Raw genomic sequence first — 20,630 nt, forward strand, 5'->3', positions numbered from 1 at the left:
AACCCTTTACAGGTGAAAGGGTTTTTTCCTCTGGCCAGGAGGGATTTAAAGGTGGTTAGCCTTCCCTTTATATTTATGACATATATAATATGAGAGAGGCACGAAGAGATTAGATTATCAGTAAATGTCTGTAAGCATTGATTTCATTGTACACAAAAAAGTTAACAAATTTATAGAGGCAAAGTAAGAAGAATGCTACTTGAGAACTTAGAATTTGATTTAAGGATATTTACTTTGTATATTTTGACATGTGATGTTGAGAAATTGATGTTGACAAATTGTTTTTTAGTGATTATAAAGCTTAAACTTTTTGAATCGCAAAGTCTACTGTAATTAATAATTATCTGACCTCCCCCAATTTCCTGGAACTATGAACATTTAAATTGATGAAAAAAATGCTTAAAACCCCATAATTTTTGCAGAACTGTGAAACTAAGATAGAGAAAAATAAAAAAGCTTACAAAAAACATTGATATAGCCATTGAAATTATTAAAAAAAAAATTGAATTCTGCCAAGCCTGGATAGATACAAATAGAAAGCAATGCACTGTATCGCATTGGCAACAAAACATTAACATTCTTTTCTCCTCTTTCCCCCTCTCCGATGAAATTAAAGTCACAATGAAGTTTTATTTAACAGACGTATATGTGTCTAAAGCAAGAAGCCTGTGAGAGGAGGGGGATGGCTAGCTTTTAGCGCCTTTAGTGTTTTCCAGACATTGTAAGATATAATGAGGCAACAAACTGAGCCTACGGGGCTGGGAAGAAGTCTAGGCGCAGTGGTGCTGGAATCCAGAAGGATCTTTATTCAGCTTTCCTTATATAATACCATGTGCTTATATAGTGACTTTACTCAGTATGTATGTGGCCCTTATACTTGCCAGCTGGCATTTTCAAAGGCTAATAGGAGTTAGGGATGTAAAATATTAACCAATTAACTGTCTTGTTGGTAAGGTGTTCTGGTTAACATTTAAACTCCGGCTGCCCCCCATCCCCCGTGCCATGGGTCCTGACTGCCACCTCCCCCCCGTGCCACAGGTCCTCCCCGCCACCGGCCCCATGCCCGCCGCCAGCCCCAGGGCAGGAGCTGGGCACGTGGGACGGCAGCCAGGACTCCAAGCATGGGCCCAGCAGTGAGTGGAGTCTCTAGGCACTGGGGTAGCAGCCAAGATCCTTGGCGCCTGGGGAGGCAGCAGAGCCTAACAGTTAAATGTTTAAATGGTACAATTTTAATACTTTAAACGCTTACTTTTTTTAAATGTTATTTAGATCCCTAATGGGAGTTGGACACCTGATTTCCTTAGGCCTTTTTGAAAACCTCCACTTGCAACTTTACCTAAGAAATGTTTTCCATCCATTCCCCTAACCCTGCTCCACCGGAGGGTAGAAAGGACAAACCTTGCACCATTTCTGTATCTTAAGCTAAGCAACTGAGGTGCCATCCATTGGGCTCTGATTAAATTTAAATAAGAAATAATGAACCCAAAGAAGGAGGCAGCAACTCTCAATGGCCCTGGGTTGGCATGTTTGCTGCACTCCTACTACTTTTATTTGTTGAGCAGTCAGGACATAAACACCCAGGAAGGAGGCTTTGAACCCCTCTGTTTACAACTGATGCTAACCCTTACTAATTCTTTGACTAGTTAGAGAAGCAGTTTGACTTGGATTTTGTGGGACATTGGATAAATGGTAATTTCTGCAGCTGCAGAATTGCAGCAAATGAACGCTGGTTATGACTCTAGAATTTGTAGCATGTGTGGTACAACTGTTTTGCCTCCCATCATCCACACACGGGGAGACATAGTTTAAATCTGTACCAACCCAAGGAACTTGGAAACATACAGATGTCTGTTAGGTCAAGAGGTGACAGAACTCTGCAATCAAAGTGTCCGAAACAACAAACCACTGCAAGCTGATATAAAGTACTAAATTGTCAGTGTGACTTCCTCACATAGGTGTATGTTTCTGCAGTTCAATAACACTAGTAATAGTGTGTTTCTGCAGTTCAATAACACTAGCAATAGACTTAGCAAATTTTAAGTTGACCAGTGTTGAAAGTTGGATGGTAAGCCTGTCAGCCTTTACAGTAGCTCATTTCCTTCCTCAACAGTGAGCTTTGCATGGGGAGATCATAAAAAGTAATAGAATGTGCAGACTAAGGGGAAACCAGTCGTCCTCCACAGCCATTGAGAGTCCCTTGACAATGGTCCTGAATGTTATGGATGGTTTTGGGTTTTTTTTCCCCTATGCAAAGGGGAGACTGGCTGTGAGGGTCCATGTCGGGGTTGCTCACAACCTGTGTAATGGAGAACCTTCAGTGACAGTTGCTCTGGTCTTCAAAGGTAATCTGAAAAAGGGAAACCCACTTTGTGTTGTTTTATTTCCTTTTGGCATATATAAAGAAAGCCTGAAGGTCTGTATGGCTTTTACAGGGGTAAAATGCTTTTTTGTTTTTTGTTTTTTTTTGTTTAATCGTGTTTCAAGAATAGCCAGTCCTACCTTCTCTTTTTACTGGAGTTCTAAGAGCACAAGGGGGAGCTTTCTAAACTGATTGTTTGTCAGGCATCTGAGAAGTTAATAAAAACAATTTGCCTAAAAATTCCTTCCCATCACAATTGTTCGAGTTTCACCTCCTTTCAGAGTTTCTGTCCTGCAGGAAATTCTGAGATTTTTAAACTTTGGTTTTGTCCCAAATCAGGACAAAGTCAATATTTGAAATTATTACAAAAATATTTCATTTGCACTTTATGAAAAGGAAACCTGTTGCTCTTTTGTTTATATTATCTCAAAAGAGTAAGTCAAAAGAAAATGTTTTGATAATTTCATCAAAATTTTCACAGGAAGTTAATACATTTCTGTGGAGGTTGGGGATTCCCTGAGTCCAGACCAGATCCCAACCCAAGTTATTTATGATGCTCTCCCCCTGTTTGTACCACATGAGGCATTCTCCAAACAAAAGAAAGGTCCATTTCTCTCTCTTTCCCTTGCGTAAGAAAGAGAAATCACAGGAAAAGAAAGGCAAAGCTTGCCTGTCTCTAGTCAGGTAGTCTTTCTGGGGTCAGCCCTTTGGGGCTTGCCTTTTCAGCTGGTCTACCTCCAGTACCTCCTCTTGGGGCATCTGGTTTATCAGCTGGTCCACGCAGTTTCAGGGGTGGCTAAGGCCTGCAAGTATCTCTCTTGGCTGATTTCTGTCTGTGGTCAGCAATCTCTGAGGTATAGCAGCCTTCTTGCAGCAGGTTTTCCCTTTTTAAGCTCTTCCCCCCACACCCGCCCAATCCATGCAGGGGAAGCCTTACAGGATGCCTTGTTAAGGCTGAACTAGGCTCGTTAGACTCCTCTCCACCAAAGTGAGACTTCACAGTTCCCAGAAATGTTTCAATTTTGTCAAATTGATACTTTCTGATGGAAAACAGTTCTGTCAGTAAATTTTCAGCCAGCGCTACCTCCTTTGCACCAAGGAAGCCATAATTTTGTTTGCTCTCTAGTTATTAATCAGCTTTCTGGAAAATCAGAGTAGATGAGATCTGATTTTCTAATGCAGAATACTAGGACTTGGGCCTTTCTTTCAATCTTTTTTCTGGGATGCCCATAAGAGATTTCAATGGAGTACTCAACTGCTATTCAAAGAGGGCAATTTTTGTTTTCCTTTGCAGATCACCTTAAGGAAAGAAATTGGAGGTTCTGACTTAATTCCCCCCAAAATGTGAAAATTAGTTGAAGCTTCTAGTTAGTCTTTAACTCTCTTATCTCTTGCTCGAGCATATATTTTGTAGGATCTCTGAAATACAGCGTGCTGTACACGCTGTGTTGCTCGGACATTGTAGAATGGGACAAAGGGAGTCAATGCATACAATACATATTGTTATGAGCTCTTAATCCACAAGTGATTGTCAGGTTAGATGCCAACATGTGTCTGCATATTCTGTACCTTAAATTTAAACACATTGAGATGACAGGTTTCAGAGTAGCAGCTGTGTTAGTCTGTATCAGAGAGTACTTGTGGCACCTTAGAGACTAACAAATTTATTAGAGCATAAGCTTTCGTGGGCTACGTCCCACTTCATCGGATGCATTGAATGGAACATATAGTAAGAAGATATATACACATACAGAGAAGGTGGAATTTGCCATACAAACTGTAAGAGGCTAATTAATTAAGATGAGCTATTATCAGCATGACATGAGTGACCACACAAGCTTCATGATGTTTTCTTTCTGGGAAAGTCTGCACTTGCTACTGTGGGTTTTTTTGTTGTTGTTTTTTTTAATTTTACCAGACATCCCATGCATATTTAAATTCCTCACAGTGAAGTTGCTTCTGTATATACAATAGAAATGTATTTAATCTCAATATTTTATCAGTTTCTATATTAATATATTTGTGAACACAGTTTTGTTTAGGAAGAAACTTTATCTAGGAGTCAGAACAAAGAGGTGAGTGGTGTTTATAAAGCACTTCTAGTACTATAGAAGAGCCCATTAATTCTGTTGTTGTTAATAGATTCACTGTCAAACTTGGCTATTTGAATTAAACAAATATTGACACGCTAAACTTGGTGACAATATTGCAGTTTCACTGTAACCCCCTAAAATGTTCACTGCCAGCCATCTGCAGCAACATAAACTGGTGGTGAGAGGAATTTAGTTCATGCATGCACATCCCTGCAGGCAGGTCAGGGGCTGCCATGCAACTCTTCACAATCACCATTGAGAGAGTGAAGAGGGTATAAGTAAATAGTCCAAAAGTGTAACTTCCATTGCTTTATATTTAAACCACTAATCCTGAAATCTACAGAATGCATTTCTCAGGTAGCCACACTGTTAACCATTTAATTTTTAAATCCCTCTCTCCAGTTTTAAATGTCTTTCAGATAATAGCTTTGTGCTAAGAAGCATCTAATATATAAATATATCAAATAAGTATTGAGGATGAAACAGGAAGACTCGGTTTTGGTTATACAAAACCATGTCAGCTAGGTTTTGGGGTCTTGTAAAAATAAACCCGGAGTTGTTTGAATCTGGATTTAATTTTATGTGAACCACAACAATGTAGGCAAGCAGGCAAGTTGTGTCCTGGATTAGGGTTTTTTGTTTTTAACCGAAAAAAACAAAATCCTATGTTTGGTTTACCTGTAATCAAAATATTTTATGTTGGTAATGCTTACTCTTGTTTCATTGAAAGTCAAAACCAGCAAATAAAGCCAACAGTAGCATATCCTTAAAGCATAATATACTCCACTGCACTGAAAATATACTTTGGGGGCACCAAAAGGGTCAGAATCTGAACTGCAGCTGGTTTCTGTGGCAAACAGTTGTAGTTCTGCTTCAGCAACAACAGCTGTCAAAGTTTCAGAGTTAAGATGCTGATCCCTGCATGCTGTGGTGGTAGTACATCATGAGCATTCAATTTGTAACACTGGAGGAGCTTCCTACAGAAGAGCATTCAGCCTTGAATATTCCGTAGTTGAATTAATGTCCTATAATAGATCACAAAGTGGTACTGGGGCTTATAACATTGTTGGGAGTTGTCAACTAACGCTATTAAATATAGTGTTATGTGTTCAGGTAAACAGAACTTATGGGAGACATTTCAGTGGTGGTACACTTCTTTTTAGATGCTGAACACGTCCTCAGTGAAATCTTCTATCTAAATCTCACTCTAAGAATCCTTTAACAGGTATAGCTGCAGTTGATAAAATATATACATAAAAGCATACTGAAAGTTATATGTTGGAAACATATACTACTGATCCCAATTGTGGGAGATGCAGAGCTGCATCTACAATGTACTAAGTCCCTTAAACCTCCTAATGACTTCAACAGGAGCTAAGGGTGCTGAGAAGCTTGCAGAAAGTACTCAAAATCAGGTCCTTAACAGTATTATTTCCAATATGAATTGCAAAGAAAAATCTGGATAAAAGGAGGATTGGTTTTCCAATCCTCCAGCAGTGCATGCTGGTCCCTAGAGGAAAGAGTGATTATCTGTTGTTTGCAATATTAACTTTTCTGTCTATTCGCTGTATGTATTAACATAGAGAGAGTTCAGTTTGGACTGCTATGAATAATGGACCAGATCCTCAGCTGGTGTAAAGTGGTGCAGCTTTATTGACTTCGGTGGTGATACACCAAGTGAGAATCTGGCCCATAAATTGAATGAATCAATTTTGTTACATATGGAGCCAAAATAATACTTTCCTGCCACACTTATGTAGAAATTGATAACTGACAAATATATATCAACCATTTTCCAGTATGAAGATTATGATCAAAGTTGTATTAAATGAACTCTGTTATGTTACCCCTCTTTTCCCATCTGGATTGTGAGATAATGATTTTATTGCTTTTTGCTTATGTCAGTCTTAATCTTTGCTGGCAAAGCCGATTGGTCTTATGGTGTTGAGGATTGTTCCAACACGTTCATTTTTCTGGCAATGTCGCTAACCAGTTTGTGTAGTGATATTGTAAGTTTTGCCTACTGTTGTTTAGATGAGGGGTACATCAAAAAGTGAGTGAGACGGGAAATAAAGTGAAGCTGGAAAATATGTAATCACTAAGGGCCAAGATTTTAAAAACTGACTAGTAATTTTTGGGTGCCTCAATTTTTGGATGCCTACAACTTTAAATGCCTTAAAGAGGCCTGGTTTTCAGAGGGTGGAGGCTTGGCACTTTCTGGAAATCAGACCCTGTCAACCAAATATAAAGGGACCCAAAATCACAAGTCATTTTTTAAAACATTGGTTTAAATTGGATAGTCTATAGACTGGTAACAGTCTTCATTGGTGCTATGTAGACAGAATAGCAGTAAACATACTGTAGAGTAATGGCTCAGTCTTTCGAGTCCTTTGTGCAAAACTCTCACTAAAATCAGTGGAATTTTATTCATGAAAGGCTTGTTGCATTTGGCCCTGTGTGTGATGAACAGCGAGGTATCAAAACTGGCTTTACTATCTTATTGATGACTAAATTTAGGAATGTAAAACATGAATGGGAAGAGGAATTAATTTTTTGAACCATGTCTTTTCAAAGAGGGAATGTTTTCAAATATGCCTTCCATGTTTACTCATTGTTGAAAATGAGGGGATCTCATTTCAGCTGAGGATGGAGTAATATATTTGGGATATAATATAGTTGGCCAGAAAGATTTTCAAGTTACCTGAAGGATTGAAAGGTTAAGTCTCATTAAACCCCTATCTACTGTTACACAATCTTACCGGAGTAGTGTCCAGGATGGCTTTTAATCTTGGTCTGATCTAGAAATGGTGTCCCCTTCAGTAGGATGCAGCTCTCATTATTGTTATCCCCACCCTGTCACTTAGATTAGATTACTGCAGCGTACGTGTATTACACTTTAAATCTATTTGGAAACAGAAGATGAAACAGAATACAGTGGTTCAGTGCTTTATCTTGCTGTGAGCACATGATATTGGTGTTCTTGAACCCTCACTGACTGCCTTTGAGTTTTGGGTGGATGTCCAAGTTTTGGTTTTGACTTGCCAAGCCCTAAATATCTTGAGTCCTCCCTACCTGAAAGAGGCACTTTTCCCATGCCATACTACTGTAGTTGTGATCCACAGAGGTATTAGAGTCCTTGGTTTTATTAGAGAGGCAGCTGCTCTCAGTTGTGAGGGTCCCTAATTTGCTCTTTCTCCTTTCTCCATTCCAAAATCGTCTGAATTTGCTGCTGTTTAGGGCATGCTGCAAAGCCCTTCTGTTTGAGCAGAAGTCTGGAACAGGCTGAGGTTTGGGGTCTCTGTGTGCAGTATTTTTGTTGTAGGTGGTTAGGATGATGTGGGAGCGGAGCTGGGGCAAGTCTGGTTGTTGATGATCTGATTTGTATGGAAAAGGTTAATGGTTTGTTTTCACTGTATTTTTAAGGTCCTTAGGCACTACTGTAATAAACATTATTAATAATAATAGTTTGTCACAGTCTAGAGACTAGGAGAGGTACCTCCTTATATGGTGAAATTGAAGTAAATAAAAGGCAAACTAATCATTCTCCACCTCTCTTTGTCTCAGACTCTCCCCTATTTAAGACAGAGCAGTAAAAAAGCTTGGGCTTGCTTCTCAGTGAATTCTTTTTGTATGTGTGTTTTTTCTCTCTCTTTCTTGTTTTTTTTAAATTTAAGGAAGCTTGGTTGGTTTGCCTGAAAACAAGATACATATCTGCATTCAGCCCCAATCACAAAACCTGATGGTAGGGGACACATTGGTTCTAGAGTGTGGTGCTGTTGGAAACCCAGTTCCTCATTACCAGTGGTTCAGAAATGGACTTCTGTTGACAAATGGGAACAGAAAGGTATATAAGGTAAGTTATTGAGGGGTTAAACTAATTTAACCACTTTTATCTTAGTTATTTGCCTCAGAGACTTTAAATTATAAGAATCATTTAGCCATGAGATAGCATAAGAACACTTTCAATTTTTTGGTGTCCCATTGCTAGTATTTCCATAGTAGTTTTGAGTCCCTTTGGAGAGCAGAGTTCTAAAATAAGTTTAATTAGGGGAACAGTGTCTCTGGTGGTATTAATTGGTTGGAGGCCATGGAAGATACTTTTGTATCCCAGGCTAGAGTGACTTTAATTTAACAGAAGGCTACAAAGAGATGTAGGATGCATTTATTGATTATATTTTGGACTAAATGTTTGCAGCACCTTTTCTCTATGCCATACCTGAGAATGTTGTATGTGGCAAATATTTTTCTCAACTCACCTGAGCTGTAGTATTCCATGCTTAATTAATCTCAGATCAGCAAGATAGATTTGTAGTAGGGTTGTCAGCAATTAAACAAATTAATCATGTGATTAAACAATAATAGAATACCATTTATTTAAATATTTGTGGATGTTTTCTAGATTTTCAAATATATTGATTTCAATTACAACACAGAATACAAAGTGTACAGTGCTCACTTTGTTTATTTTTGATTACAAATATTTGCACTGTAAAAACAAAAGAAACAGTATTTTTCAATTTACCTAATACAAGTACTGTAGTGCAATCACTTTATCATTAAAGTTGAATTTACGAATGTATAATTGTGTACAAAAATAACTGCATTCAAAAAGAAAACAATGTAATATCGTAGAGCCTGCAAGTTCACTCAGATGTTCCTGTTAACTGCTGGCAATGGCCCACCTTGATTATCACTACAAAAGGTTCCCCCCCACCCCACTCTCCTGCTGGTAACACCCATTTTTTCATGTTCTGTGTGTATATAAATCTCCTCACTGTGTTTTCCACTGAATGCATCCGATGAAGTGAGCTGTAGCTCATGAAAGCTCATGCTCACATAAATTGGTTAGTCTCTAAGGTGCCACTAGTACTCCTTTTCTTTTTGTTTGTCTTAGTGATTGGCTGAACAAGAATTAGGACTGAGTGGACTTTGTAGGCTCTGAAGTTTTCCATTGTTTTGTTTTTGAGTGCAGTTATGTAACCAAAAAAAATGTACATTTGTAAATTGCACCTTCACGACAAAGAGCATGCACTACAGTAGTTGTATGAGGTGAATTGAAAAATACTATTTCTTTTGTTTATCATTTTACAGTGCAAATATTTGTAATCAAAAATAATATACACTTTGATTTCAATTGTAACACAGAATACAATATATATGAAAACGTAGAAGAACATCCAAAATATTTAATAAATTTCAATTGGTATTCTATTGTTTAATAGTGCGATTAAAATGGTGATTAATCACGATTAATTTTTTTGAGTTAATTGCGTGAGTTAACTGCGATTAATCAAGAGCCCTGATTTGTGGTACAGCTCTTTGTCTCCAATCCTGCAACAAGCTTCATGCAGACAGATCCCTATGCTGCAGGATCAGGGCTTTTGTATTTGAAATCTTGTGAAGGATGTTTAGTCTTAATTTTTATGAATTTTTCCTTTTTATTGGTTTAACTGAAAATGCATTTTATATATTTTGAGATGTGTGGTTCTGATGCTTTATATAGGTGTCTTATGTGGACATGGAACATCAGGGGACCTATTGGTGTCATGTGTTTAATGACCAAGACAATCAAGAAAGCAAGAAGATAGAAGTCATGATAGGTAATGGTTCTGTTCATTTGACGCATAATAAAAGCTGGTAAATAAACCCTGATGACTTGGCATTAGAATTCCTATTTGAAGCTTCCAGTGCATGGCCATGGACAAGTCACTTAATCTTTCTGTAACTCCAGTTTGCCCAGCACACAGGGATTTTTAGAAACTTAACATTTTTAAAGTGCTTAAAGATCCTCTGCTAGTATCTCTGTGCAATTTATCAAGTTTCTGAACATGCTAGTATATAGTGAAAAGTCATTCAGTTCATCTAGTTTGTGAACAAAAGATAGGGCCAGTGCTTTGACAAGAGAATGACCGGTCTGACTATTGAGATTTCACCTATAGAATTTTGGTGGTGGTGGTGACTGAGTTACAGTTGCTCACTTCCTTCATAAGCACAAATAGCACCAAGTGAAATTACCCACAGTGAAGGCAAATAAATGTATAATCCAGTTTGTTTGGGTGTGTGTGTGTATGTGTACACCTGCAAAAGGAACCTAGAGAGTGGGAAAAATATATTCTAATGATTTATAGACTGGTCTTTATAGGCACTGGAATTGTAAATATGAATTTAGACTTATGATAACTATTTATTTGTATTTTCACTCTAATATTGTATATACCTCAACTGTGGCAACCAAATTTTTTCAGTGCTAATACCAAGAGATGGAGCTGTTTAAAATATGAATATTTATCCATATTTAGCAGTACAGTTTGGCAGTAACTGCTGTCGTCTTCTGGTAGTATACCAATTGAGAGCATGAATTATACTCAGATTTTTCTCTTAAAATACAAGGAAGAAAAGCCATGGAAGTGGAATGCACGGAAGGTAAAGTAAATCTTTGGTTGTGGGTGGCTTTAAAAATAATCCTGAATGCTAGGAATTATGGAGATTGCTGGATCTATAACTACAATAGTGTGTGAAGTTGAAGGCTTTAATGTGCTCTAGCATATTGATTTGCAACATAATTTGATACTTATGTATGTGCTTCCCATTGCTCCTTTGCATCTGGTTCTATCATTTTAAACAAAATCATGAGCTACTTTCTTCATCTGTGCATCAAAAATATTTTGGTTCTGCACTATCGCCATGTGCAAAGCTTGAAAAATTTACCAGATTCTTATGAAACATGAGGGTGCTGGGATGTCTTCAGCTAGGCAAAGGGGTAACATCCTTGGGAAAAGCGCAGCTCCCTAGGCACCAGTGGCTGCTGATTCAGACCTAGTGTAAATTAGAGCAGCGGCAGTACTCTCATAACTTATGTTGGCTGGCAATGGCCTGTGCAAGCAGAGACTGCTGGAGTGTGTCCTCTGTGTTGGGGGTGGCATTGGGATGGTTCTGCCAGTTCTACACCAGCTTTATGCCTACACAAATGCCTTATGCCTTTATGCCTTTCTCCAGCTGTTCTATTAGGGCAGCTTTACTTCCTCTTTGCATTGCTTCATGGTACAGAGGGGATGTAATGAGAGCCAAGGATCAGGCCCTTAATGTCCATATCGTACCTTGACTACTTAAACTATACATTATTTATGGTATGCTTCTGTACAAAAGGAAATTTACTTAGAGATTTTAGGGAGATTTTATTTAACCTTTTCCAATCAAACCAGGCATAGCATAATTTTTAAAATATGTATATGTAGTAACTAAGGCTGTCAGTTAATCACAGTTAACTAAAGCAATTACTGCTCAACAAATTAATTAGATTAAAAAAAGTCACAATCACAGTTATAATCACACTGTTAAACAATAACAGAATACCAATTTAAATGTATTATAAATATTTTTGGATGTTTTCTTACATTTTCAAGTATATTGATTTCAGTTACAACAAAGAATACCAAGTGTATAGTGCTCACTTTATATTTTTATTTTTTATTACAAATATTTGCTCTGTAAAAAAAGATAAACAAATGAAATAGTATTTTTAAATTCACCTCATACAAATAGTGTAGTGCAGTCTCTTTATTGTGAACATGCAACTTACAAATGTAGATTTTTTTTTACATAACTGCACTTGAAAACAAAAAATGTAAAACTTTAGAGGCTCCAAGTCCACTCAGTCCTACTTCTTGTTCAGCCAATTGCTAAGACAAACAAGTTTGTTTACATTTATGGGAGATAATGCTGCCCGTTTCGTCTTTACAATGTCACCTGAAAGTGAGAACAGCCATTCACACGGCACTTTTGTAGCTGGTGTTGCAAGGTATTTACGTGCTAGGTATGTGAAACATTTTTATGCCCCTTAATGCTTTGACCGCCATTCCAGAGGACATACTTCCATGCTGAATTTAAATTAGTATGCTATTATTGTTTAACTGCAATTAATTGTGACTGTTTTTTTTTAAATCGTTTGACAGCCCTAATATTAACAGGTACATTGGAAGAAACAGGGAAGAGTGCAATATTAAGCTATTATGAAGCATTTTTTCACCAATATACAGAGTTTGGATGAGGCCCTATGAACTAGTTCTGCCTATGTGAGGGGCCAAGTGCCAAAAGTAAATGGAACATGTAGGTGCTAAGTACCTTGCAGTATTGAGCCCTTTACACAGAATACCTTCAACGTCAGATTGGTCTTGTGTGGGCCCTCTGCTTTGGTGTGAGTCTAGAAGACTGTCTAGATTTCTCTGTCTCCGGGCACTTGAAATAAATTTTCCCTTAGCTCCCATTGAAATCCCTGAAATGAAAAATCAGAGAGTCCTGTGAATGTTTGACATTTCTGAAAATCATCCCAGAAATGTCTTTATTTATCTTTTTTAAATAAATATATTCTTGTTTAGTATGTTGCCATTTTAGAATGTTCATAAAAACAAATATCTTCAAATGTGTGATTCCGTCTGTTTTCTCACTTGTCATTAAAGCTGCTTGAATGTCTGTGGATTAATTCGGTGAAGTATATACTACATATTTTTCCCATTAGTGTTTCTGTTGTGTCTATTCCCTGATATAGACACTATAATGAAATCTGAGTACCGTAGCTAATCATATTTCGTAATTTGATGTAAATCAACTTGTAGTTTTTTGTTCTGTGTGTGCGGTGTAGTGGAAGCTTGTGAAGGGATAAATTTACTAAACTACAAAAATTCAGATTTTTTTAAAATAATTTGTCCAGGTTTTAGAGCTTGATTTTCTAGCCTTCAGTTTCTGTTAAATACAGAATACGATAGTTGATCATTTTTATAACCAATGTTTATTTTCCTTCTTGTTTGTCAAAACTGTAATTTCATTATTTTTATGTATTTCTCTACAGAAGAGTTAAGTAGTCTTGGAAAGCCTGGTAAGTAGCACACGTTTTGAAATAAATAGCTTTAATTTCAGATTTGAAATGTATATTAAAAACTGAATAGATCAGCGCTGCAAAATTTTAGTTATATTTGCATAGTCCAGGTGTATTAGATCTGGGGTTTTGATTCAGTCACACCATCAAGCTGTCCTGCAGTCACTCAAGAGCATGAGTACCAATCTCTGGGCAGACTGATAAGAAGCAGGGCACAAACCCCAAATTGGTTGTGAGTTCTATACTTAAATTTTGCCAATCCATTATCAAGTATAAACTCCTCAAGCATGATAACAGACTTAATATGGCGTCACGGACAGTCCTCTTGTGGACTCTGATCTATCTTGCCACCTAGGTAAGCTTATCTTTGTGATAGATGATCCCTTACATCAAATATCACAATAATATTTAGGTTTCAGAGTAGCAGCCATGTTAGTCTGTATTCGCAAAAAGAAAAGGAGTACTTGTGGCACCTTAGAGACTAACAAATTTATTTGAGCATAAGCTTTCGTGAGCTACAGCTCACTTCATCGGATGCTGTAGCTCACGAAAGCTTATGCTCAAATAAATTTGTTAGTCTCTAAGGTGCCACTAGTACTCCTTTTTCTTTTTAATAATATTTAGGTTACTCCCAGTCCCAAAGGACAAATCACTTACCCAGGTCATTTGCACTTTAGATATAACACCAAAGATAGCACTTGTAGCCAATGCTATAATAAACTATCTAAAGATTTATTAACTGGGAAAAGGAAATAAGCATTATTTACAAGTTTAAAGCAGGTAGATGTAGATACCCAAATGAGTTCCTATCTTAAGTTTCAAAAGGTAATAGAAGCTTTTATAATAAACATTATGTCCCTTAGGGCTAACCCGGGCTAAGCAGCTGGGGATGCCATGCTTATGCCTAGAAATCCTGCACCCCTAGAGCAGCAAAGAGATACAGTTTTTCTCCTTGTTAGGGCTTTTTTATTCTCCTCCCCCGCCCCCCTTCTGATTCAAGTTGCAAATTTAGCTGGTGAAAGGAATTCACTTGCACCTCTCCTTTTCATGGGGAAAGGGCGGGGGGAGGGGAGCAACAAAGTATTTTGTCCTCTAATGTTCTACAGTAGTTCGTATGCTGTTGATGGACCTTCTTTGTCAGGTGGGAGATAACGTCCTATTGGAGACTAGTTTTTCACTCTAGTTAATGTTTCTCTACTGTCTGATGACTTACATAGTTACAGAGGCTTATCATGCAAATGCTCAAATATTACCTTACAATATGGGATACAGATGATATTGTAAGTAAGATTGTTGCATGCAGCAATTTACAATTCAATGAAGCCTAAACACTATTCATATTTTTATAACTCTAATACCTATTTCATGAATATTAACACACAGGTGAACCAGACTGATTCCAGCTATATGTTTGTTATTATCCAAGTGAGGCATGGGGACCTTGGCATAAATTGGCACCTGATTTGCCAGCGTTACACCTATATCTATTAAAAATGTTAACTGTCATGTTGAGGGCACTAAAATAAATTAGTATAATTTGAAGATAACCCAGCAAATCAGTTTATATAGTTGCAAAACTACAGCAAGCCACTTAATATTAAAAAATAAATCTGGTTTGTTTGTTTTTTGGCTTCCTGTATGTGACTTTTGTATTTGAGATGTTTCAATGTGATGCTGTTTTTAGCAGATTATCTGCTGCTAGAATGACAGGTTTCAGAGTACCAGCCGTGTTAGTCTGTATTCGCAAAAAGAAAAGGAGTACTTGTGGCACCTTAGAGACCAACCAATTTATTTGAGCATAAGCTTTCGTGAGCTACAGCTCACTTCATCGGATGCATACTGTGGAAAATACAGAAGATGTTCTTATACATACAAACCATGAAAAAATGGGTGTTTACCACTACAAAAGGTTTTCTCTCCCCCCACCCCACTCTCCTGCTGGTAATAGCTTATCTAAAGTGATCACTCTCCTTACAATGTGTATGATAATCAAGGTGGGCCATTTCCAGCACAAATCCAGGGTTTAACAAGAACGTCTGAGGAACAGTGGGGGGAGAGGTTTTAGTTGGGGGCTGAAGGTGATGGATAGTGGCGTTCTGGTCACTTCAGCCCCCAACTATAACCTCTACAACCTATCCTGAAGGAGGACCCATCACTCTCACAAATCTTGGGAGACAGGCCAGTACTTGCCTACAGACAGCCCCCCCCAACCTGAAGCAAATTCTCACCAGCAACTACATACCACACAACAGAACCACTAACCCAGGAACCTATCCTTGCAACAAAGCCCATTGCCAATTGTGCCCACATATCTATTCAGGGGACACCATCACAGGGCCTAATAACATCAGCCACACTATCAGAGGCTCATTCACCTGCACATCTACCAATGTGATATATGCCATCATGTGCAAGCAATGCCCCTCTGCCATGTACATTGGTCAAACTGGACAGTCTCTACGTATCATAGAATCATAGAATATCAGGGTTGGAAGGGACCCCAGAAGGTCATCTAGTCCAACCCCCTGCTCGAAGCAGGACCAATTCCCAGTTAAGTCATCCCAGCCAGGGCTTTGTCAAGCCTGACCTTAAAAACCTCTAAGGAAGGAGATTCTACCACCTCCCTAAGTAACGCATTCCAGTGTTTCACCACCCTCATAGTGAAAAAGTTTTTCCTAATATCCAATCTAAACCTCCCCCACTGCAACTTGAGACCATTACTCCTCGTTCTGTCATCTGCTACCATTGAGAACAGTCTAGAGCCATCCTCTTTGGAACCCCCTTTCAGGTAGTTGAAAGCAGCTATCAAATCCCCCCTCATTCTTCTCTTCTGCAGACTAAACAATCCTCCCTCAGCCTCTCCTCATAAGTCATGTGTTCTAGACCCCTAATCATTTTTGTTGCCCTTCGCTGGACTCTCCCCAATTTATCCACATCCTTCTTGTAGTGTGGGGCCCAAAACTGGACACAGTACTCCAGATGAGGCCTCACCAATGTCGAATAGAGGGGAACGATCACGTCCCTCGATCTGCTCGCTATGCCCCTACTTATACATCCCAAAATGCCATTGGCCTTCTTGGCAACAAGGGCACACTGCTGACTCATATCCAGCTTCTCGTCCACTGTCACCCCTAGGTCCTTTTCCGCAGAACTGCTGCCTAGCCATTCGGCCCCTAGTCTGTAGCGGTGCATTGGATTCTTCCGTCCTAAGTGCAGGACCCTGCACTTATCCTTATTGAACCTCATCAGATTTCTTTTGGCCCAATCCTCCAATTTGTCTAGGTCCTTCTGTATCCTATCCCTCCCCTCCAGCGTATCTACCACTCCCAGTTTAGTATCATCCGCAAATTTGCTGAGAGTGTAATCCACACCATCCTCCAGATCATTTATGAAGATATTGAACAAAACCGGCCCCAGGACCGACCCCTGGGGCACTCCACTTGACACCGGCTGCCAACTAGACATGGAGCCATTGATCACTACCCGTTGAGCCCGACAATCTAGCCAGCTTTCTACCCACCTTATAGTGCATTCATCCAGCCCATACTTCCTTAACTTGCTGACAAGAATACTGTGGGAGACCGTGTCAAAAGCTTTGCTAAAGTCAAGAAACAATACATCCACTGCTTTCCCTTCATCCACAGAACCAATAATCTCATCATAAAAGGCGATTAGATTAGTCAGGCATGACCTTCCCTTGGTGAATCCATGCTGGCTGTTCCTGATCACTTTCCTCTCATGCAAGTGCTTCAGGATTGATTCTTTGAGGACCTGCTCCATGATTTTTCCGGGGACTGAGGTGAGGCTGACTGGCCTGTAGTTCCCAGGATCTTCCTTCTTCCTTTTTTTAAAGATTGGCACTACATTAGCCTTTTTCCAGTCATCCGGGACTTCCCCCGTTCGCCACGAGTTTTCAAAGATAATGGCCAATGGATCTGCAATCACAGCCGCCAATTCCTTCAGCACTCTCGGATGCAACTCGTCCGGCCCCATGGACTTGTGCACGTCCAGCTTTTCTAAATAGTCCCTAACCACCTCTATCTCCACAGAGGGCTGGCCATCTCTTCCCCATTTTGTGATGCCCAGCGTAAAAGAATAAATGGACACAAATCAGATGTCAAGAAGTATAACATTCATAATCCAGTCGGAGAACACTTCAATCTCTCTGGTCACACGATTACAGACATGAAAGTTGCGATATTACAACAGAAAAACTTCAAAACCAGACTCCAGGGAGAGCCTGCTGAATTGGAATTCATTTGCAAATTGGATACAATTAACTTAGGCTTGAATAGAGACTGGGAGTGGCTAAGTCATTATGCAAGGTAACCTATTTCCCTTTGTTTTTTCCTCCCCCCCGCCCCGCCCCTGTTCCTCAGATGTTCTTGTTAAACCCTGGATTTGTGCTGGAAATGGCCCACCTTGATCATCATACTCATTGTAAGGAGAGTGATCACTTTAGATAAGCTATTACCAGCAGGAGAGTGGGGTGGGGGGAGAGAAAACCTTTTGTAGTGGTAAACACCCATTTTTTCATGGTTTGTATGTATAAGAACATCTTCTGTACATTTTCTGTATTTTCCACAGTATGCATCCGATGAAGTGAGCTGTAGCTCACGAAAGCTTATGCTCAAATAAATTGGTTAGTCTCTAAGGTGCCACAAGTACTCCTTTTTGCTGCTAAGAATGAAGTGTTACTGAGTTAAGGTGACTGGCTGCCAAACATAAAAATGGTTGTGATGATATAGTGTCAATCAAAGTAGAGATCAAATAATGTAATTTGATACACATTTGTTTGTGTTGGTGATTCAAATATTACTCCATTAGGAATTATCCCAGACACTGGTTCCCAAAAATGTCACATCATAAAGGCCATATAATTCCTGTGCTGGACACAGAAGACAGGTTTACTTTTGATTTACATTCCAAGAGAATCTATTGACAGGGTTGTCATGATATATGCATGTTAACAAAAGGGGTAGGCATTTCACCCACCTGTTATTCAGCACTGAATATCGTTGTTAGCTCTTCCATACCACTGCAAGTGGTGAAATAAAAATTAAAGAATTTCTAGCAAAGCAAATTTCTAGCAAAGCAAAATTCTCAACCTTGCTAAATATAGAACATAACCCAACTCATGATCTGTTTGATTCCCTGCAATACATCTGATCAGAGAGGCTATACTGTACAGTATTTCAGATTTTATTGAAAATACTAACATGTAGTTTGTAAGATCAAAATCCACATTTCCTTGCCATCTCAGGTTCAGGGTGTAAAATCCCCCCCACCATACATATCCTACTAGAGCAAATGTGCTGGAGGTGGGAAATTAGGATAACAGCAAATAACTCATATTGCTAGGCATTAAGAGTGAAAACTTGTGCTGCAAAGTTAGAAAGGAAATAAAGACCACACCAAGCTATAGAAAAGAACTAGCTGAGATAGGGAGCTGTCTTAAATTAAACAAATGCACAACTTGTTTCTCTAATGTACACAACTACATTTGAAACTACTGATCCATGTTTTTCCTCTCTTTTAAATAGACCTTCAAGAGCAATCAGCTGACAGGCCTTCTGGTGAGTAGTTTCATATCCATGATAAATAATGTATATTCTGAACAAGAAATTGCTAGGGCAATACGTCTGCAGTATACTTAATGGCTATATTAAGAGAGGTATAAAAATCTCTGCAGCTTATTGGTTCTTTGGTTAGCAAACTTTAAGTATTTTAAATTAATTGGCATAGAATTGCCTTTCGGGTCTCATAATTTCTAGCTCCTTCTGTCTGTGGTCTCAACATGTATGTTGGTGCAGTATTTGAATGGTTTGACAATCTAAGATGGTAGAATTAGAATTGTTTCACACACAAGGTGGTTGTAATTTGTCCGATAAGTGAAAACTTTTGTCTCTTCCTCTATTTTTCCTTAGTATAGGACACCTGAGTTATAAATCTGTTTATTAGCACCGAATAGCTCACTGTATGAATCTCTCTGGTATTCCCTCATGCCTGCCTCTGTGTTACATGATCACCTATGCCTTCAGATTAAGGTGGAAAGCAAGGGGTTTTTTTTAATTAAATAAAAATAAACAACACAATAATAATAGGTGTTCCTCAGTCAGTACATGAATATCTTGGCTGCAACAAATACTTTCTGGTGGAAATGTGTGCGCACTGACTGCACACACACAAGGTTTGAGTGTCATGGTAAGTGTTGCAATACACTTATTAGATGAGTTCTGCCATACTTTACTAAAGATTAGGGTTGCCAACTTTCTAATTGCACAAAACCAAACATCCCTACCCCACCCCTACTCCTTCTCCAAGGCCCCACCCCTGCTTGCTCCATCCCCCTCCCTCCATCAGTCGCTCTCCCTGACCCTCACTCATTTTCACTGAGCTGGGGTAGGGGGTTGGGGTGTAGGAGGGGGGTTAGGGCTCCGGCTGGTGGTGCGGGCTCTGGGGTGGGCCCCCGGGCATAAGGGGTTTGGGGTGTGGGAGAGGGGATGGGGCTGGTGCATGGGGTTGGAATGCAGCGGCGGTATAGGCTCTGGATTGGCGGTGTGGGCTCCAGGCCCCTGCAGCCCCTAGGTACAGTGGACGGCCAGGGAGGTTCAGGGTGTGGGCTCCAAGCCTCTTGCGCCCATAGGCACCACCTCTGTAGCTCCCATTGGTCATGGTTCCTGGCCAATGGGAGCTGCAGAGCCAGCACTGGAGCAGGGGCAGTCTGCAGAGCCTCCCTCCCTGCCTGCCCATGCGCCTAGGGGCTGTAAGGACCTGGCAGCCTCTTCTGGGAGCTGTGAGGAGCTAGGGCAGGCATGGAGCCTGCCTTAGCCCGGGACCCTTGCTGCACCATCGACTGGATGCCTGGCAACCCTACTAAAGGTATAATATGTTTCCTAACTTTATTGTGTGATTTTAATCTTGTAAGTAGAGATTGTTCTTCAAAGAAAAAAATAAGTGTGATGGGGAGAGAGACGGTGAAAGGGGGTCTCTACACATTACAAGGGACCTATCTAATTGGGACATGTCATTTATTTATTTATTATTATTATTAACTTGAAACCACCCTGTTAGCACATCTGAACTTCCATCTTCTTGTAAAATCTTTCTTGCTTGACCTTCTTGTGAAATATAACCATACCACTTGGCCTTATTCAGTACTCTATTTTGTGCGTGGGTTCGTTGCATTTGGGCTGGAAATCTCTGATCAGCCCCCCTCCCTTCCCCCCCCCCCCAAAAAAAGGCCAAATTACCTCTTCGTTGCAAACATTCTAAGTTATATATTTTTGACAGTCTGATTGCCTTA

The 20,630-nt window shown here is 39.4% G+C and overlaps 1 protein-coding gene across 4 annotated transcripts in view; it reads left to right on the forward strand.

Moving 5' to 3' along the window:
- Positions 1 to 20,630, forward strand: part of MALT1 (MALT1 paracaspase) — an 81,106-nt gene that overhangs the window by 24,179 nt on the left and 36,297 nt on the right. For 2 of the 4 annotated variants that reach the window (XM_073343639.1, XM_073343637.1), the window contains exons 5-9: positions 8,127 to 8,305; positions 9,956 to 10,052; positions 10,843 to 10,875; positions 13,298 to 13,324; positions 18,868 to 18,900. In XM_073343639.1, coding sequence (XP_073199740.1) covers positions 8,127 to 8,305; positions 9,956 to 10,052; positions 10,843 to 10,875; positions 13,298 to 13,324; positions 18,868 to 18,900 — 369 coding nt within the window. The remainder of the gene's footprint in view (positions 1 to 8,126; positions 8,306 to 9,955; positions 10,053 to 10,842; positions 10,876 to 13,297; positions 13,325 to 18,867; positions 18,901 to 20,630) is intronic. The other 2 variants (XM_073343640.1, XM_073343638.1) reach the window with 1 other exon arrangement.

The sequence above is a fragment of the Lepidochelys kempii genome, chromosome 5 (genome assembly GCF_965140265.1).
Source record: "Lepidochelys kempii isolate rLepKem1 chromosome 5, rLepKem1.hap2, whole genome shotgun sequence".
Classification (NCBI taxonomy): domain Eukaryota; kingdom Metazoa; phylum Chordata; order Testudines; family Cheloniidae; genus Lepidochelys; species Lepidochelys kempii.